We start from the raw sequence: 19247 nt of genomic DNA, 5'->3' as shown, positions 1-19247 counted from the left end.
AGAGAGAGGGGGGGGGAGAGAGAGAGAGAGAGAGAGAGAGAGAGAGAGAGAGAGAGAGAGAGAGAGCAGTGAGAGAACAGTTCGAGAGAGAGAGAGGGAGAGAGAGAGAGGGAGAGAGAGAGAGGGAGGGAGAGAGAGAGAGAGAGAGAGAGAGAGAGAGAAAGAGAGAGAGAGAGAGAGAGAGAGCAGTGAGAGAGAGAGAGAGAGAGAGAGAGACAGAGAGAGAGAGAGAGAGAGAGAGAGAGAAAGAGAGAGAGAGAGAGAGAGAGAGCAGTGAGAGAGAGAGAGAGGGAGAGAGAGAAAGAGAGAGAGAGAGAGAGAGAGAGAGAGAGAGAGAGAGAGAGAGAGAGAGACAGAGAGACAGAGAGACAGAGAGACAGAGAGACAGAGAGCAGTGAGAGAGAAGTGAGAAAGTTGAAAACAGGTGAATTAGCATTCCTGAAAAGGCCTGTGGGACTTCATAATTCAGCTAATTTGATACCAGCGAGTGAGGCCACTCATAAAGTCCCGGTCATCCATGACCTTCATTCTTCAGCTGAGCTTCCAGACAACTCCCGAGTTTGACAAGATTTATTGGGCCGGGCTTAATAGCCTGCTCTCTCCCAGGTAAGGCCTCATCGATGGTAGGGCCTCTCCTCCCATGCAGGCACTAGCCTAATTAATATTTCTGCTGCTACTGCACATGTTACGTGGGGATTTAGATTTTGTTCAGTCTATTGGTTTGGACTGTGAAAGGGGTATGTGTACGTGCGAGTCACACGGATGTCACACGTGTGTATGTAGGGTATGAGAAAATCCACCCGCTCACAACAATGAACCTTTTACAGATGTAGGATCTACATTTGAGCCAGTTTGCTACAACAGAAATATAATCCTGCAGCAACAATAGATGTAAATTATTATATATATTATAATTATTGGACATTTTTGTAAAGTTGTTAAATTGTTGTTAAAGGGAAAATAAAGTCTAAAATTTCAAAGTGGAAATTACAAACTTCAGAAGCCTTTTTTAAACCTCAAATGCACTACAAGTTTTACATTTCCTGCAAAGTTATCCCGCAACAGGGTGATCAAATTCAGATCCTACATCTGTTGCATTACAAGCACACACTCACACACATGGAGAGGAACACAAACACACACACACAGGATATTGAAACTCTGTCAGGCATGTAGCTGTGTTTGTGCTTGGTGTGCTGGATGATGGAGGGGCTGAACTGTGGAGGCCCCTGTTGCTGTCTTCTCAAGCCTGCACAGGAGCCACACACACACACACGCACACACACGCGCAAATAGTCTTAAGCACACACACACGAACACACACAGTACAGCTAACCCAGGGTGTGATTGATGGCTGGGGAGAGCACTATCTCCTGTTTCATACAGAGATCATCTCAGAGGGCCACAAACAGGGCTAGTAGTGCCTTTCAAGTTGTCTTCTTTTCCCCTCTCAAAATGTCCTCTTTTCTCCTCTCAAGTTGTCCTCTTTCCCCCCTCAAGCTGTCCCCTTTCCCCATTCAAGATGTCCTCTTTTCTCCTCTCAAGTTGTCCTATTTTCTCCTCTCAAAATATCCTCTTTTCTCCCCTCAAGTTGTCCTCTTTCCCCACTCAAGATGTCCTCTTTTCTCCTCTCAAGTTGTCCTATTTTCTCCTCTCAAAATATCCTCTTTTCTCCCCTCAAGCTGTCCTCTTTCCCCACTCAAGCTGTCCTCTTTCCCCACTCAAGATGTCCTCTTTTCTCCCCTCAAGCTGTCCTCTTTTCTCCCCTCAAGCTGTCCTCTTTCCCCACTCAAGATGTCCTATTTTCTCCCCTCAAGCTGTCCTCTTTCCCCACTCAAGATGTCCTCTTTTCCCCCCTCAAGCTGTCCTCTTTCCCCTCTCAAGATGTCCTATTTTCTCCTCTCAAGTTGTCCTCTTTTCTCCCCTTAAACTGTCCTCTTTTCACCTCTCAAGTCAAGTCAGGTCCATTATACTCTGAAATAGCAGGCCAGATATAAATGGATGAGCCTGGTAATAAAACGTTATCCTTTGGACCAAAATGCCGGGGTTAAAACGGTATTAGTGATCATGGCTGATTCTTAATCTTATTTATGCAGTCAAGAGATCCTCACACTATCTTAATATTTCAACATCCACTCCATAGCAAGAGATGAATGAGAATTCGGTGCAAAAGAAGCAGGCTGTGAGTGTGTGTGTGTGTCTGTGTGTGTGTGTGTGTGTGTGTGTGTGTGTGTGTGTGTGTGTGTGTGTGTGTGTGTGTGTGTGTGTGTGTGTGTGTGTGTGTGTGTGTGTGTGTGTGTGTGTGTGTGTGTGTGTGTGTGTGTGCTTCTCTCTGTGAGCCTGTGTGTTTGTCAGGACCCCCTGAAATCAAGCAGATTCTGGCCCTGGGGTGAAGGTGGTATCTTCTAGTACCCAACAGATCACAGAGCTGAACTACTATTCCCATGTCAGCAGCCAGGCATCATTCAAACAGAAACCCACTATCACAAATTGTCGTGAAATAGTGACAAATTACCTATACGAAATTCATGACAGACACACTAAAAAGTAGATTTTTTTGTGCACATCTCACTTCGCTCTGTCTGTCTTTCAAATAACATGTCAGTCAACATCTTTTTTTTCTCCCCTACCAGCCATCCCTTCTTCATAAATAAGTTCACATCTCACTAACGAGCGATGGGATTGGTCTTTGGTAGTCGCCGATGGTGACGGGTGACACTAAAGGCTGAATTATGGGGTAAGGTGTCAGCCGTTTATACCTCTTCTTCTCATTGTCATGAAGGATGTGTGACAGCGCTGCCCGTTGGAGGTGGTTTAAATGGGCCTAGTCTAGGGCCACGGACCCTTTGGCAGTTCCCTTGACACTCTGACACCCACGTGAGCACCGATGACAGAAAGTGATTAATTTGCCCACGCTGTAAGTCGTGCATCCCTCACACACACACACGCACGCACGCACGCACACACACACACACACACACACACACACACACACACACACACACACACACACACACACACACACACACACACACACACACTAGCAGAGAACAATAAAATAACTAGTACAGAACTAGCAGAGAACTAGTAGAGAACTAGCAGAGAACTGGCAGATAACTAGTAGAGAACTAGTAGAGAACTAGTAAAAAACTATCAGAGAACTAGTAGAGAGCTAGTAGAGAACTAGCAGAGAACTGGCAGAGAACTAGCAGAGAACTAGTAGAGAACTAGTACAAAACTAGCAGAGAACTAGTAGAGAATTAGCAGAGAACTGGCAGATAACTAGTAGAGAACTAGCAGAGAATGAGTAGATAACTAGCAGAGAACTAATAAAGAACTAGCAGAAAACAGGTAGATAACTAGCAGAGAACTAGTAGAGAACTAGCAGATAACAAATAGAGAACTAGTAGAGAACTAATAGAGAACTAGTAGAGAACCAGCAGAGAACTAGTAGAGAACTAGCAGAGAACTAGCAGAGAACTAGCAGAGAACTAGTAGAGAACTAGCAGAAAACTAGTAGAGAACTAGTGGAGAACTAGCAGTGAACTATTAGAGAATTAATAGATAACTAGTAGAGAACTAATAGAGAACTAGCAGAGAACTAGCAGAGAACTAATAGATAACTAGTAGATAACTAGCAAAGAACTAACAGAGAACTAGTAGAGAACTAGCAGATAACTAATAGAGAACTAGTAGATAACTAGTAGAGAACTAATAGAGAACTAGTAGAAAACTACCAGAGAACTAGTAGAGAACTTGTAGAGAAGTAGCAGAGAACTAGCAGAGAACTAGTAGAAAACAAGTAGCGACCTAGAAGAAGAAATAGCAGAGAACTAGTAGATAACTAGTAAAGAACTAGCAGAGAACTAGCATAGAACTAGCAGTGAACTAGGAGAGAACTAATAGAGAACTAGCAGAGAACTAATAGAGAACTAGCAGAGAACTAGCAGATAACTAATAGAGAACTAGTAGAGACCTAGCAGAGAACTAATAGAGAACTAGTAGAGAACTAGCAGAGAACTAATAGAGAACTAGTAGAGAACTAGCAGAGAACTAATAGAGAACTAGTAAAGAACTAGCAGAGAACTAGTAGAGAACTAATAGAGAACTAGCAGAGAACTAGTAGAGAACTAGTAGAGAACTAATAGAGAACTAGTAGAGACCTAGCAGATAACTAGTAGAGAACTAGCAGAGAACTAGTAGAGAACTAGTAGAGAACTAGTAGATAACTAGCAGAGAACTAGCAGAGAACTAGTAGAGACCTAGTAGAGAACTAGTAGATAACTATTAGAGACCTAGCAGAGAACTAGTAGAGAACTAGCAGAGACCTAGTAGAGAACTAGTAGAGACCTAGCAGATAACTAGTAGAGAACTAGCAGAGAACTAATAGAGAACTAGTAGAGAACTAGTAGATAACTAGCAGAGAACTAGCAGAGAACTAGTAGAGACCTAGTAGAGAACTAGTAGATAACTATTAGAGACCTAGCAGAGAACTAGTAGAGAACTAGTAGAGACCTAGTAGAGAACTAGTAGATAACTATTAGAGACCTAGCAGAGAACTAGTAGAGAACTAGCAGAGAACTAGCAGAGAACTAGTAGAGAACTAGCAGATCTAAAAACATGTAAATCCATTAAAAATACATTGGGCCGGGATGATACCAGTATTGTCAAACTTCGTCGTATCATGGCAAAGAAACAAAACACGAAGCGGTTTTCACTTATTTTGGAAAACCACCCTAATGTTGGAAACAAACACCATTATGTTGACATCTAGAGTCACGTTCATATATTTTCCGAGCTATAGCACTCCCCGCACCATCCCCGGCTACCCTTTGCCAACCCTGCTGAAAAAAATCCTAGGGGAAACACTGACACATAAATATGCCCTGACCTTTTCCAGTCAACATAGTATCATCACGGGAAAGTCTCAGTGGGCCGTGCAATGTTTATGAAGAGCAGAAACTATTGTGTTGTTGCCCATTAAAATCAAAGACAGACAAACCCATGTAGCTACAGTATGATCCCTGTTGTGATCCCCCATGTTGACAGCAAACTATCCCCCTGAGCTCCACTAGCAGTGATCTTAAGCGATGTTCAGAGTTACTGGAGCTGTTGCTTGAAGAACAAGTGAATGAGAGGGGACAGCCACAATAGGAAATACCAACAATTGCTATGTAGCTTCCAGCGACATTGGGTGGGCCCCTATCAGGTATTTACACAAGCCCACAGACAAACAGAATTCAAAACATCTGGAGAGCTTTCCCCTCCACCGCCACAGCGGCATCAAGTGCAGGAATTTATACCTGGTAAAAGGGATGGATTACCTTCAAATCGGTATTTTCAGGCTAGATCTAATGTGAGAGCGCTGCATAGAAAATGAAATTCCATATCCGCCGTCATCAAATTGAAAAGTATGCTCAGAAAGAAAGGGGACGTCGCCGACACTTCCACTTACAATCAGACGGCGAGTCGGTGAGCAATCAAGACACATACCGTTTCCTCTCTCCTTCTCTCGCATCGTGTTATCGTGACAAATGTTGGGGATGCATCTGGCCTGCTCCCAATTCAATCATGACTATTTACATTCATATCCCGGCTAACGGCCATAATGGCAGATGTACACTCGGAGCAAGAGAGGAGACGCGGGAGAGAAAGACAGAAAGAGACAGAGAAAACAGAACAGAAGGAGAGAGACGAGCACAGAAAAAGATTGGAAAGAAAGTAGGAGAGTAAGAGAGAGAGAGAGAGAGAGAGAGAGAGAGAGAGAGAGAGAGAGAGAGAGAGAGAGAGAGAGAGAGAGAGAGAGAGAGAGAGACGAGAGAGAGAGAGAGAGAGAGAGAGAGAGAGAGAGAGAGAGAGAGAGAGGAGAGGAGAGAGAGAGAGAGAGAGAGAGAGAGAGAGAGAGAGAGAGAGAGAGAGAGAGAGAGAGAGAGAGAGAGAGAGAGAGAGAGAGAGAGAGAGAGAGAGAGAGAGAGAGAGAGAGAGAGAGATTGCTCAAGGCCTCCTTCAACTCTGTATACAATACCAGGCTTAAAAAGGTGATCGATTCCTGAGAAAACTCTTGCCCTCGAAAAGCCTGGCATTTTTTCATGTCAGGTAGTCAGTGCAGCTCATTCAAAGCCACTGAAATACATGAGGTGTAATACCACGTATGTCACATCTTAATGAAGGAATGTTGTGTACATTGTCATACACTCAACCTGGTCATCCAACCAGCAGGCAAAGAGTTAGTCAGACAGAATCCAACACATTCAGTATTGAGTAGGGGCTTGTGCTCTCCCTCTCTCTCATTTTCGTTTTCTCTCGCTCTCCTTCCTTCCTTCCTTCCTTCCTTCCTTCCTTCCTTCCTTCCTTCCTTCCTTACTTCCTTCCTTCCTTCCCTCCTTCCCTCCTTCTTTACTTCCTTCCACATCTCTCCTACATGCCTGCTCAGCTGTCAGGTAACCCTAATCTGAAGATTATTCACTGGCCTAAAACTAATGTATTTAAATCTCCCAATTCAAATTATTCTGGAATTTGCTGGCCAGTGCAATTCCAAGAGTATTTCTCTCACTCTCTCTCTCTCTCTCGCCTACCTTCTCCCTCCCTCCTTATCTCCCGCCATTCCAGTCTCACTGCAGAGCACACATGCCTGGTGTACTGCTGCTGTCCACAGTAAAGTAAATTAAGCCACTGAGACAAATTTGATCAAATTAGCGTCAGTGGGCACGGCAGTAAACACAGCACCACAGGCAACATCCTGTACTACTACTAATAATAAAGTGATACACCAACCAGCTGATCTCATTCTGCATCCTTGTCATCTTCTACCACCACCAGGCCTGTTCCCTGTGTTTATACAGTACTTCATGGTTCTGTTCCCTCCGTATATACAATACTTCATGGTTCTGTTCCCTCCGTATATACAATACTTCATGGTTCTGTTTCCTGTGTATACAGAGTACTTCATGGTTCTGTTCCCTGTGTTTATACAGTACTTCATGGTTCTGTTTCCTGTGTATACACAGTACTTCATGGTTCTGTTCCCTGTGTATACACAGTACTTCATGGTTCTGTTCCCTGTGTTTATACAGTACTTCATGGTTCTGTTCCCTGTGTTTATACAGTACTTCATGGTTCTGTTCCCTGTGTTTATACAGTACTTCATGGTTCTGTTCCCTCCGTATATACAATACTTCATGGTTCTGTTTCCTGTGTATACAGAGTACTTCATGGTTCTGTTCCCTGTGTTTATACAGTACTTCATGGTTCTGTTCCCTCCGTATATACAATACTTCATGGTTCTGTTCCCTGTGTTTATACAGTACTTCATGGTTCTGTTCCCTGTGTTTATTCAATACTTCATGGTTCTGTTCCCTGTGTTTATACAGTACTTCATGGTTCTGTTCCCTGTGTATATACAGTACTTCATGGTTCTGTTCCCTGTGTTTATACAGTACTTCATGGTTCTGTTCCCTGTGTTTATACAGTACTTCATGGTTCTGTTCCCTGTGTTTATACAATACTTCATGGTTCTGTTCCCTGTGTTTATACAGTACTTCATGGTTCTGTTCCCTCCGTATATACAATACTTCATGGTTCTGTTTCCTGTGTATACAGAGTACTTCATGGTTCTGTTCCCTGTGTTTATACAGTACTTCATGGTTCTGTTCCCTGTGTATACACAGTACTTCATGGTTCTGTTCCCTGTGTTTATACAATACTTCATGGTTCTGTTCCCTGTGTATACACAGTACTTCATGGTTTTGTTCCCTGTGTATACACAGTACTTCATGGTTCTGTTCCCTGTGTATTAACAGTACTTCATGGTTCTGTTCCCTGTGTATATACAATACTTCATGGTTCTGTTCCCTGTGTATATACAGTACTTCATGGTTCTGTTCCCTGTGTATATACAGTACTTCATGGTTTTGTTCCCTGTGTATATACAGTACTTCATGGTTCTGTTCCCTGTGTATATACAGTACTTCATGGTTCTGTTCCCTGTGTATATACAGTACTTCATGGTTTTGTTCCCTGTGTATACACAGTACTTCATGGTTCTGTTCCCTGTGTATATACAATACTTCATGGTTCTGTTCCCTGTGTATATACAGTACTTCATGGTTCTGTTCCCTGTGTATATACAGTACTTCATGGTTCTGTTCCCTGTATATACACAATACTTCATGATTCCCAGGCAAACCCATGCTGCTTCTATAATGTTATGTCAGTCATCTGTGACTATCTTATTTTAATGGCTATCCTGTACCTAGAACACAATCATTTCATATGTTATTCTACCTTGTCCTGCCCACAATTGTTGTTTAATAATTTTCCTGTACGTTAAATGACCATGATTCACCAACACCCATGCTGAGCACATAGAGTCACTAGTCCACTTGCATGATCCGCATCGGATTAGAATATAGAAGATAAACGATACTGCAATTATCAGCAAAGTGATTTACATCCTGTAACGGCCATGAGATCCACAGTGACAAAATCAAATCAAATCACATTTTATTAGTCACATGCGCCGAATACAACAGGTGTAGTAGACCTTACAGTGAAATGCTTACTTACGAGCCCCTAACCGACAATGCAGTTTCAAAAAATACAGATAAGAATAAGAGATAAAAGTAACAAGTCATTAAAGAGGAGCAGTGAAAAATAATAATATATACAGGGGGGTGCCGGTACAGAGTCAATGTGCGGGGGCACCGGTTGTTTTCCAATGTTTTCTCTTCGGTCGAGCCTCGAGTCTTGTCTCTCAGTCGACCCCGTATCAGCGTCCACAGGGGAGTCAACATGGCCGAAACTGTGGGCTTCCCTCAACCCATTTGACACAAATCAAAACCAACTAGACGGAAGGACAACGCTGAGTTGTGACACTAAGATACACACAAAGGGAACAGTGTACCATATGGTTACTATGGCGATAAAGGACAAAGAAGCATACGTTTGCAGTAGACATAGGTTGCATGTGTTGCGGCTGTTCATTTAGATATAGGCCGTAGACTACTTATAAACATGCAAGGGTAGTAGATAGCAACAATTAAGGTTCACAGTAGGGGGGGGGGGGGGGGGGGGGGGGGGGGGGGGCAGCAAAACAAATGAGGTCAATTGTGGCTTCTCAAAAGTGTTTAAGTAGCTACAATTGTTTTTTTTGGATGAAACAAATTAGCCTCCAGGCAAATGGGGGGTTTTCCATATTGGTTTTGTGATCTCGCCGGACCGAGAGTACAAAAAGCTTGTCACTTCCTGTGTGTGTGTGTGTGTGTGTGTGTGTGTGTGTGTGTGTGTGTGTGTGTGTGTGTGTGTGTGTGCGTGCGTGCGTGCGTGCGTGCGTGTGTGTGTGGCCAGCGAACACAGACAGAATGACCCCTATTTGCATGGCGATGTTGTTTGTTTGAGATACTGTGGTGAGAAGGGAACATGGGTCCTATGTAAATGAGGTAAGCTGGGGCTTGATAGGTCAGAGGACGGGAGGGGAGGGGACAGCAGGGGAGGGGGAGGAAATGAGGGGAGGGGAAAGGGGGGGACGGGAGGGACGGAAGGGGAGGGACGGGTGGGAAGGGGACGGGAAGGGATGGGAGGGACAGGAAGGGAAGGGACAGGAGGGGACGGGAGGGAGAGGAGGGGAGGGGATGGGAGGGGATGGGAGGGGAAGGGACAGACAGAGGGAAGGGACTGGAGGGGACGGGAGGGAGGGGGGAAGGGACAGACAGAGGGAAGGGACTGGAGGGGACGGGAGGGGACGGGAGGGAGGGGACAGGAGGGAGGGGATGGAAGGGAGGGGGAGGGAGGGGACGGGGGGGGCGGAAGGGAGTGGACGGAAGGGGACGGGAGGGGACAGGAGGGAGGGGACAGAAGGGAGGGGACGGGAGTGAGGGGACAGGAGGGAGGAAGGGGACGGAAGGGTGGTGACGGGAGGGAGGGGAAGTAAGGGAGTGGACGGAAGGGGACGGGAGGGGACGGAAGGGAGGGGGAGGATATGATAGGAGCAACAGCTGTGCTAAGGGAACTGAGCTGAGGGAGAAGAGGGCGGTGTGGGAAACGGGGCCACGTTCAGTCATGCTGCACCAACCCTAACCTGGGAGGCAGCCTCAGCTGACTCAGTGATCTGAGCTTTATACATGCCCTGAGGGGAGGCAGAGGGATAGGATTACAACCTGCCTCAGGTCTCTATTGTTTAGAAGAGATAATAGTACCTGGATCGGTATATCAGTCTTTTAAATGACCCAGTTAAAAATCCCTGTTCAGTAAACAGTGTTGCTTTGGATAGGACAGGTGGGCTATTCTCTTTTATATCTAATCTTGGACAATCATTTTTCTTTAGGCATTTGGTACCTGAGAGTATGACGATCATCAACTGAAGCTCTGTTTAACACAGGGACTTAGCTAGGGAAATATGACAACTGAGAATAATGTCGCAGTAGGCCTACAAAAGGAAGAAAGAGAACAAAAAAAACAGGCCCGGATCCAATCTGTGGACCTCCAGGAGGGGCTGAAATGTCAGGTACATCACCCTCCTGCTCTAACTCTCGACAGCTGCTCAGTGACACGCTGGCTTCTCGCTCTGCGCTCGCCTGGCTTAATGACTAATGAGTAAAAGAGGAGGCTTCGCCTCGCCCGCTAAACTCAGCCGGTTGCCTGGTTACCTGCTTGGAGACTGAGCCTGAGCCGGCTGCTGCCTGTGCGGTGGTTATTGTGAGATTAGGTAGGCGAAGGATGAGCTGGAAGGAGACCTAGCAGGAATCTGATACCGCAGAAGAGACTCACAGTCAATGGGACTCTACTCTACCTCCCCCCTCTACCTTGCCTGTGAAACAGTAGACCATTCTGTCAACCACAAACAGGGCTCTCTTTCTTGTGTCTTTTTCGATTTCTAGGGGGAGAGTGAGAGAAAGATAGAGAGAGAGGTGGAGAGAGCAAGAGAGAAGAGAAAGTAGCGGGAAAGAGAAAATAAGTCAGTGGGTGTTTGTGAGTGAGCGAGACCATCAAAAGATTTCAACTTCATTTAGCCTTAAATATCATAGATTACATTTTGGATTTCCTGCCACTGTACATTCAATAAACAGGGGGTGAAATCTGATTTCTTTTGAATAGAAATTTCCAAATCTAATGTGATCAATTTGACATTGGGGATTACCCTGTCTCTAGCAGTCACGATACAATGTGATCTGCTGTGCAATTCTCGACAATCAGACATGACACCGTATCCCTAATCCAACCTCCCATCGGCTCTGCATGCAAAACCATATCAACAACAGTGACGGACAAGACGAACTTGTGAAAAAATACGTTTAATTCCATAGATATAATCATCTAGTCATTCACCGTCTATGTTTAATTCCATATAAATAAAATCTATTTATTCTACGTCTATGTTTAATTCCATAGAAATAAAATCTAGTCCTTCTACGTCTATGTTTAATTCCATATAAATAAGATCTAGTCATTCTACGTCTATGTTTAATTCCATAGAAATATAATCTAGTCATTCTACGTCTATGTTTAACTCTATTCCCAGCTAATGAGAATTCTTATGCATTTCATTACACGTTAAGAGCTCAACTGAAGGGGGGGGGGGGGGCTTTACCTAAACACCAGCATGTTTATCTGTGGTGGCACTAAACAACAAGAGCATGAAACTAGAGAGAGAGAGACTACTCTGTGATCTTAATAAAGACATGACCACTTGATGCCATAATTGAGGCACATAACTACGCCAAGGGCCATTCCCGGCAATTAACTTAACCCCAGGAGACTGTATGTGCAGCCATTAACTCAGTTCCCCTCCACCTCAACCAAAAGTATCAACAGTGAACGTTTGACAAGTATGCAGGGGAATTTAACAATGTGTTAGAGAATATTTTATGCACTACAATGCCAAAAGTATGTGGACACCTGCTCGTCGAACATCTCATTACAAAATCATGGGCATTAATATGGAGTTGGTCCCCCCTTTGCTGCTATAACTCTTCTGGGAAGGCTTTCCACTAGATGTTGGAACATTGCTGTGGGGACTTGCTTCAATTCAGTCACAAGAGCATTAGTGAGGTTAGGTACTGATATTGGGCGATTAGGAATGGCTCGCAGTCGGGCGTTCCAATTAATCCCAAAGGTGTTTGGTGGGGTTAAGGTCAGGGCTCTGTGCAGGCTGGTCAAGTTCTTCCACACCAATCTCAACAAACCATTTCTATATGGTCCTCGCTTTGTGCGCGGAGGGAGATTGTAATGCCGAAACTGTAAACGTTTGCAACAAAGTCGGAAGCACAGAATCGTCTAGAATGTCATTGTATACTGTAGAGTTAAGATTTCCCTTCAATGGAACTAAGGGGCCAAGTACGAACCATGAAAATCAGCCCCAGGCCATTATTCCTCCTCTACCAAATTGTACAGTTGGCACTACACATTCGGGCAGGTAGCGTTCTCCTGGCATCCACCAAACCCAGATTTGTCTGTTGGACTGCCAGATGGTGTAGTGTAATTCATCACTCCGCTGCTTCAGAGTACAATGGTAGGCGAGCTTTACACCCCTCCAGCTGACGACCTGGCATTGCGCATGTGATCTTAGGCTTGTGTGCAGCTTCTCGGCCATGGAAACCCATTGCTACTAACAACATTCTATAAACAATAGAGACAAGGCAACACTTATATTGTATTCGCCAGTGGGAGTTACATTCACACCAACCGTGATGGAGAACGGAGCGAGTGAAGGAAGGCTTAAGGAGGGATAATTGCACATTGCGGTGGCGAGGAGAGCGTCTGTAAACCCTCAACACCCCGGTGTGCTTTGTGTCTGTATCGGAATCTTCAAACAAATGGACTTGTCTATAGAAAAAAACGCTGCAGCGAGCGTGCACATAAAAACATTTAATAAATTATTACATAAAAGTGCAGCAGCACAGCTAGCAACATACAATACATGGCTCTGCCGCAGCGGCAGCGAATAGAGTGGCCTGTTAATTATGGATGAGACATCCGTAAGCAACAGCACTCCTCACACTCTGAGAAACAACCCACTGAATACAGCACTTTAGAAAGCTGTTAGAGACAGTAGCGAAAAGAGAGAGTAAAGGAGAGTGAAAGGGAGGGAGGGATGGAGAGCGGGAAATGAGAGGGGAATGGCAGGAGGGAGAGGGAAATGGAGTAGAGGAAGAGGAGATTAAAAAGAAAAGACTGCAAGAAAAAAGACAGGCGAGGAAAAAGAGCAAAGACATTTGAGAGCATTTGATTTGGAGGAGAGGAGAGAGGGGAAGAGATTGGTTTGGTGCTGAGAGATAGAGGAGAGGAGCGAGAGATGGGTTGGGAGATGAGGAGGCTTTGGAGGGAGAGATGCAGAGGCAGATACTGAGAGAGAGTGTGTGTGTGTGTGTGTGTGCGTGCGTGCGTGAGTAAAAAAGAGACAGGAATGATAAGGGACTAAAACAGAGAGAATGAAAGACAAGAAAAACAGAGGATGAGGAGAGAACGAGAACGAGAGAGACAGACTAAAAAAACAAGAGTGTGCTGCTTGCCCCATGTAAGAGAACCATCAATAATGCATTAGACTGCCATAGAAAACAAATCAAACAAGGAACAAGTGGTATCTTCCTGGCAAATGCAGATGAAAGGGAACCGACTTCATAATATATTAACCTTGCTTCGCCCCTCTTGGCTCCCCTGGTTGAAAACATTTGAAAAAAAAAACAATAATGTCAAATTGATTAATTCCCACAGTCCCCTAGAACATGAATGACCCTGTTGTGCTTGCCGTCACGGAGGAATTTTCACATTACAAACGATGGCACTAACGGAGTCAATGAGAGGAGACAAGAAGAGGGAAATAGGGGTAGGGATGGAAAGAGGGAGAATGTGTGAAAGATAAAGAGGGAGGTAGAGAGAGATAAAGGAGAAAGAGAGAGAGAGAGAGAGAGAGAGAGAGAGAGAGAGAGAGAGAGAGAGAGAGAGAGAGAGAGAGAGAGAGAGAGAGAGAGAGGGAGGAAAGAGGAACGGATGGATGAAGAGTTAAATGAGTCTGACCTATAGAAGGGACGGAGAGAGTAAAAGAGAGAGCAGGAGGGAGAGGTTTAGGGAAGCCTGATTTCACTGCTGGGTCAGTGAATTGATACAGACACACCAGTGCCCAGGAATGTTAGATGTGACCTCCTGCCCAGATGTTCCTAGTCAAGCAGAATAAGCCGAGTAAAACACGATACCACGGATAACATTCCTTTACACAGACACTCCTGTTCGTCATTTTCACAACGCCTTCTTTTTGTCCTTGCTTTTTCCTCTAATAAGAAGAAGAAGTAGTTAGCCGTGTTACAATAAGGGTGGGGAGAGACTTGAACTAGCAGAGGGGTGTCCTAGCTCCCCTGCCACATTTTCCGCTGTGATAGAATAACTGCAAACCAGACCCTTATGCAAGCTGTCTACAACACTCAAAACACATATGTGTACCGGTCAGCAAATGTGCCGCCCCAGTCAAAGTAAACCGCCTCACAGTACCTGCTCAGTTAAAAGAGCTGGATATGCTTAGGCGGGTGGAAATGATATCCTGGGGTAGGCTACGCATGTCCTCGTTTCATTTTCAATATCACATGCGGAATGGCACTCCAAACCCCAACAGATCAATACAGCTAACTTGACACACATTAGCACCATGAAAGAAACATGACTACTGAGACTAGCCCTGTCAGGAGGCATTACGCTGGAGATAAGACTAAGAGAGGGAGAAACATGAGAGACATTTGAAAATAGAATGGAGAAAGAAAGAAAAAATATATATATATAAATATTGAGTCAATATGTTCTTACCTGTTTGTTGTACTTGTTGATGGTTTGACTGCTGTACTCAGAGCAGTGGTCAGATCCAAGGGAAATGTTATCTCCGGTGCCAACGAAGGTGTTGGCAGGGGGCAGGTCCTGAACAGCCTGATGCTTTTTCCCGGCCGTGGGCGACTGGGGGTGGAGCTGGACCGTGGGCAGTGGCGAGCTGGACTTGTAGTGCCGGGCCAAATCCGGGCTTCCGGGCCCTCCGTTAACGGAGCGGTAACGGCCCATCCCGGGGCTGTCGGACAGCTTCTCATTGACGCCGTCGTAGCGCTGGCCGTTGGGCTTGGAGGCCTCGACGGTGACGATGCTGCTGTACAACGGCTGTTTGTTCTTCTTGTTCTTCTTGGGCTTCTTGCCCTTGTCATGCTGCTGAGGGGTGAAGAAGTCCTCGTGGTCCTTCTTGCCCGCCTCGTAGCCATTCTTGTTCTTGGGGCGGCAGTAGCGAGCCATGACCACGATGAGGATGATGAGGATGACCGTCATGATGCCCGACACCACGCCGATGACGATGCTCAGCCGCTGCTTTCCCAGGTCGTAGTTGGGGTCACCGGCGATGTTGGTATTGAGCGGAGTGCCCAGGCTCTTAGCCACCTGCGCCTCAACGATGGTGGAGTTGGAGAGGGTCTCGTTGACATAGACGTGCACCAGGGTGGTGGTGCTCTGCGAGGGCTGGCCACTGTCGTTCACCTGGACCACCAGTCTGTGGAGGCCATAGTGTTTCTGCTCCAGCTTCCCAACAAGTGAGATGACCCCGCTGCCACCGTCGATCTCAAACAGTTTGAAAGGGTTGCCCCCGATGATACTGTAGTTTAGGTCAGCGTTGATCCCTGTGTCGGTATCGGTGGCCATGACAGTTCGTACTACAGTCCTAATATTGCTGGAGGGGGGCAGTAGGGTGTATGAGCTATTGATGGGGAAGGTAACGGTCGGCGGGTTGTCATTGTCGTCCATCACGAAGAGTGACACGGTGGCAGTGGCTGATCTGGGTGGGTCTCCACTGTCCACAGCCTTGACCCGGAACGTGTAGGTGGTTTTCTGCTCGCGGTCAAACGACATGGTGGAGAAAATGGTTCCTGTGTCGTTCTCAATGGAGAAGATCTCCTCCTCTTCCTCAATGAAGAGGCTCATTTCTGCGTTCTGGCCTTTGTCGGCGTCAATGACGGTCACCATGCCAACAGGGCTGTTGGGTGTAAGGTTCTCTTTGACGTAGAAGGTGAACACGTCCTGCATGAATTTAGGCTCATTGTCATTCTTATCAGCCACTAGGACTACCACAGTGGCTGACCCCTGGAGTATGGGCATGCCCTTATCTTTGGCTATCACTTTGAACTGGTACCTCTCTGTTTGTTCTCTATCCAGAATGGTGTTTACTCTGATGTCACCGTTGTCGGCATTAATGGAGAATATCCCATTCACAGAGGAATCGAGGGAGTAGGCGATTTCCGCGTTCTTGCCACTATCGGCATCGATGGCCAGTACAGTGGTCACCCTCTCGCCGGGGGCGTTGTTTTCCGGAAAGGACACCTCGACCACGTTCTGGCTAAAGATGGGTGGGTTGTCGTTGAAGTCGCCCACCTTTACGATGAGCGAGTTATTACTGGCCAGGCTAGGGCTTCCTGAGTCCACAGCCACGATGACCACGTTGTACTCCTGTGTGGCCTCGTAGTCCAGCGGCGCTGATGTATGGAGGAAGTATTTCTTCTTATTCATCTCACCCTCGATCTCGCTGGCCGGTTTGAGCTGGAAGGGCACGTCACCCACCACAGTGCAGGTCACGATGCCGTTCTCACCCTGGTCGCGGTCTGACACCTGGACTAAAGCAATAGGCGTGTCCACCACTACATCTTCAGCCACGTTGGCCACTCCATCCTTCAGGAAGATGCGTCCGATCTTACGAATCTCGATGGCTGGCACGTTGTCGTTCTCATCCTTGATGTTGAGGACCACGGTGGCCTTGTCCATTTTGGGCGGCTGGCCTCGGTCCCTCGCCATCACCGTGAAGCGTAGTTGACTCACCTCTTCGCGGTCAATACGATGGAGCACGCTCAGCCACCCCGAGCTCTCGTCCAGCCTCAGCAGCCTACGCACTGACTCTGTGGCCGCGCCGAATACGTACTCGATCTGACCGTTCACCCCGACGTCCGCGTCAGCTGCTTTCAGCTGCAGGATGGGGGCACCAGGGGAGCTGTTCTCCGGCAGGTCAGCCTCATACACAGCCTTCTCAAAGCGGGGGCTGTTGTCATTCACATCAGTGATCATCACCCTCAGGATGGCCTGGGAGGAGCGTGGGGGGTCGCCCCCATCCCTAACACGCAGGGTGAGCTCATAAGAATCCCTCTGCTCTCTGTCCAGTGCCCCTTTAATGATGAGCTGCGGCTGCTTTTCCCCGTCGGTTGTGTCAGCAACTTGCAGTTCAAAGACGCTGCTCCTGCCTGCCCCCTCGTCGAATCTCCTGTCCGCCCCGCGCCCCCCTGAGCTTGAGCCCAGGCGCCTGGAGCTCTCCCCGCTGTCTTGAATAAGCTCATATCTCTCAATTCCGTTCCGACCGAAATCTCTGTCGGTGGCCGTGGGCAGGAGATAGAGAGTGCCAATCGGCCTGTTCTCCTCCACCGATAGGGTCAGCACGGGAGATGGGAAAGACGGGGTGTTATCATTTATATCTAAAATAATGACTTTCCCCTCGAACAGGTCAACCCAGCTCTGCGCCGGTCCAATTACTGACACTTCAAAATCTATGAAACACTCGTTTTCATCAAATATCATTTGGCACTGCTGTAATTTTTCACGGTCTATCCGCCGTTCATTGGTGGTCAGCTCGCCTGTTATATTATCTATTTTGAAAAAATCAGATCCGGACTCGAGGGTAAATGTCACCTCGCCAGACCCGGCAACGATTCCGAGGTCCACAGCTACGTTCCCTACCCTGACATCCGCGGGTCCCTCCTCAGCCAAGCGATATCGGAGCACTTGCTTGGCAGCAGGCTGATTCAGCAGCTGCAGGATGAGTATACCGTAGCATAAATAGTCCACTGCGCCAGTAGTCCTCATTGTTCCCCGCAATGTAATGAATGGATTTTAAAGCCTTGAATCAAATGAGGATGTCCTTTACTTGCTGGTATAGTGTTTGGAAAACAATAATTTTCGTTCTCGGATTATTTGAAGTCCTCCATTTCAGGAGGTGTGAGACTTCATCCTCCGGACGTCTTCCCACACCGATTCGACTGCACTGAATAAGAGCAAGTGCACGGGCTCTCCTCTCCCCCTTTTCCACTGAATTTATGTTTCTTTCCTTCTTTCAATAAAAACTGGGCAAAACACAATCGAAACAGTCCGTTCAGTCCGGTCATATCATATGTCATGAATTCATTAGGAATCCGAATATTTTATGCGCGTAAAGAGAAATTCTATCTTATTTAATTGAAATTTTAAATCAGTCCAAGTCTTTTCAGTTACAAAAAAATCTTCCAAGATTGATATAGAAATGATGTAAATGGTCAAAATCCCAATTTCCCCGTCCGAAGAGATGTCCAATACGGAGTAGTGGCAATGAAATGTCCACACAGATTCCCAAGTTGTGGTGATACAGTAGCCTACTTTACGGAGGGGCTCGTCCTCTTACCTTGAAGCAGTGGAGAAGCAGTGATTGTGTGTCCAGTTGCCTTTCCAAGCAGAATCCGAGCGCTCTGATTTATTTACCTCCACTCACTTATAACAAGCAGTCCGTGTTTTATAGTTCACACAGTTACAGGCAATAGGGAGAGGAATAAATAAAAAATGAACTCCTCAGCACAAAACCTCTGACCACGCGGGAATAACAAAAATGAAACAAACACGGACAATTGTAATTCCGATGTAGATATTGTGAAATTCCTACGAGAGAATCCTCTTACTGTCCCGCATTCTCAATCCAAGCGCCCCTTTCTCACCTGCATAAGCGCCGCGTGCGTTTGCAGCCCCTATCTGCGGCACTGTGAGAGCGATTCACAAATGATATTGCAGTCTCGCGCGCTCTCTCCACCCCCTCCAGTTTATTTCCCCAGCGCACGTAACCAGGTCTGAACTTGATCGTTATATAGGTTTAGTCTGGAGGGTAGCCGACGAAGTATGTGTTGAAATGAGAGGGAGAGAGGGAGGGAGGGAGAGAAACACAAATGTTGTATTTTTCTTGTTAGTATAAAGGGAAAGATGTGTTCACATACGACCCATTCGAATGGTCTTAGTCAGGGAGCGGGGGTATAGTGAGATGGTTTGGAAAATATACATTCTTCCATCGACCCTTTTACGGAGGATGGTGTTTCATTCATTCGATGCGTAAATTGCATTATGGCTTATAATGTGCCAATAGCAAATCTTCGATTGCCGCACTTGACATGATGGTGCATTGGTTATTACACAGGCATAAGAGGTCTTTAGGCCTACAGTAGACGGTGCTATGAAACCCG

The 19247-nt window shown here is 46.3% G+C and overlaps 1 protein-coding gene across 1 annotated transcript in view; it reads right to left on the bottom strand.

Annotated features, from left to right (window-relative positions):
- The window catches only part of LOC129834355 (protocadherin-7-like), a 121489-nt gene extending 102623 nt beyond the window's left edge, over window positions 1-18866 (bottom strand). The window contains exon 1 of the mRNA XM_055899269.1: window positions 14788-18866. Within this exon, the coding sequence (XP_055755244.1) occupies window positions 14788-17853 (3066 nt within the window). The 5' untranslated portion in view covers window positions 17854-18866. The remainder of the gene's footprint in view (window positions 1-14787) is intronic.
- Between the last annotated feature and the right edge of the window lie 381 nt (window positions 18867-19247).

This window comes from Salvelinus fontinalis, chromosome 35 (assembly GCF_029448725.1).
Source record: "Salvelinus fontinalis isolate EN_2023a chromosome 35, ASM2944872v1, whole genome shotgun sequence".
Taxonomy (NCBI): Eukaryota; Metazoa; Chordata; class Actinopteri; order Salmoniformes; family Salmonidae; genus Salvelinus; species Salvelinus fontinalis.
This window is presented reverse-complemented; position numbering and strand designations above follow the sequence as displayed.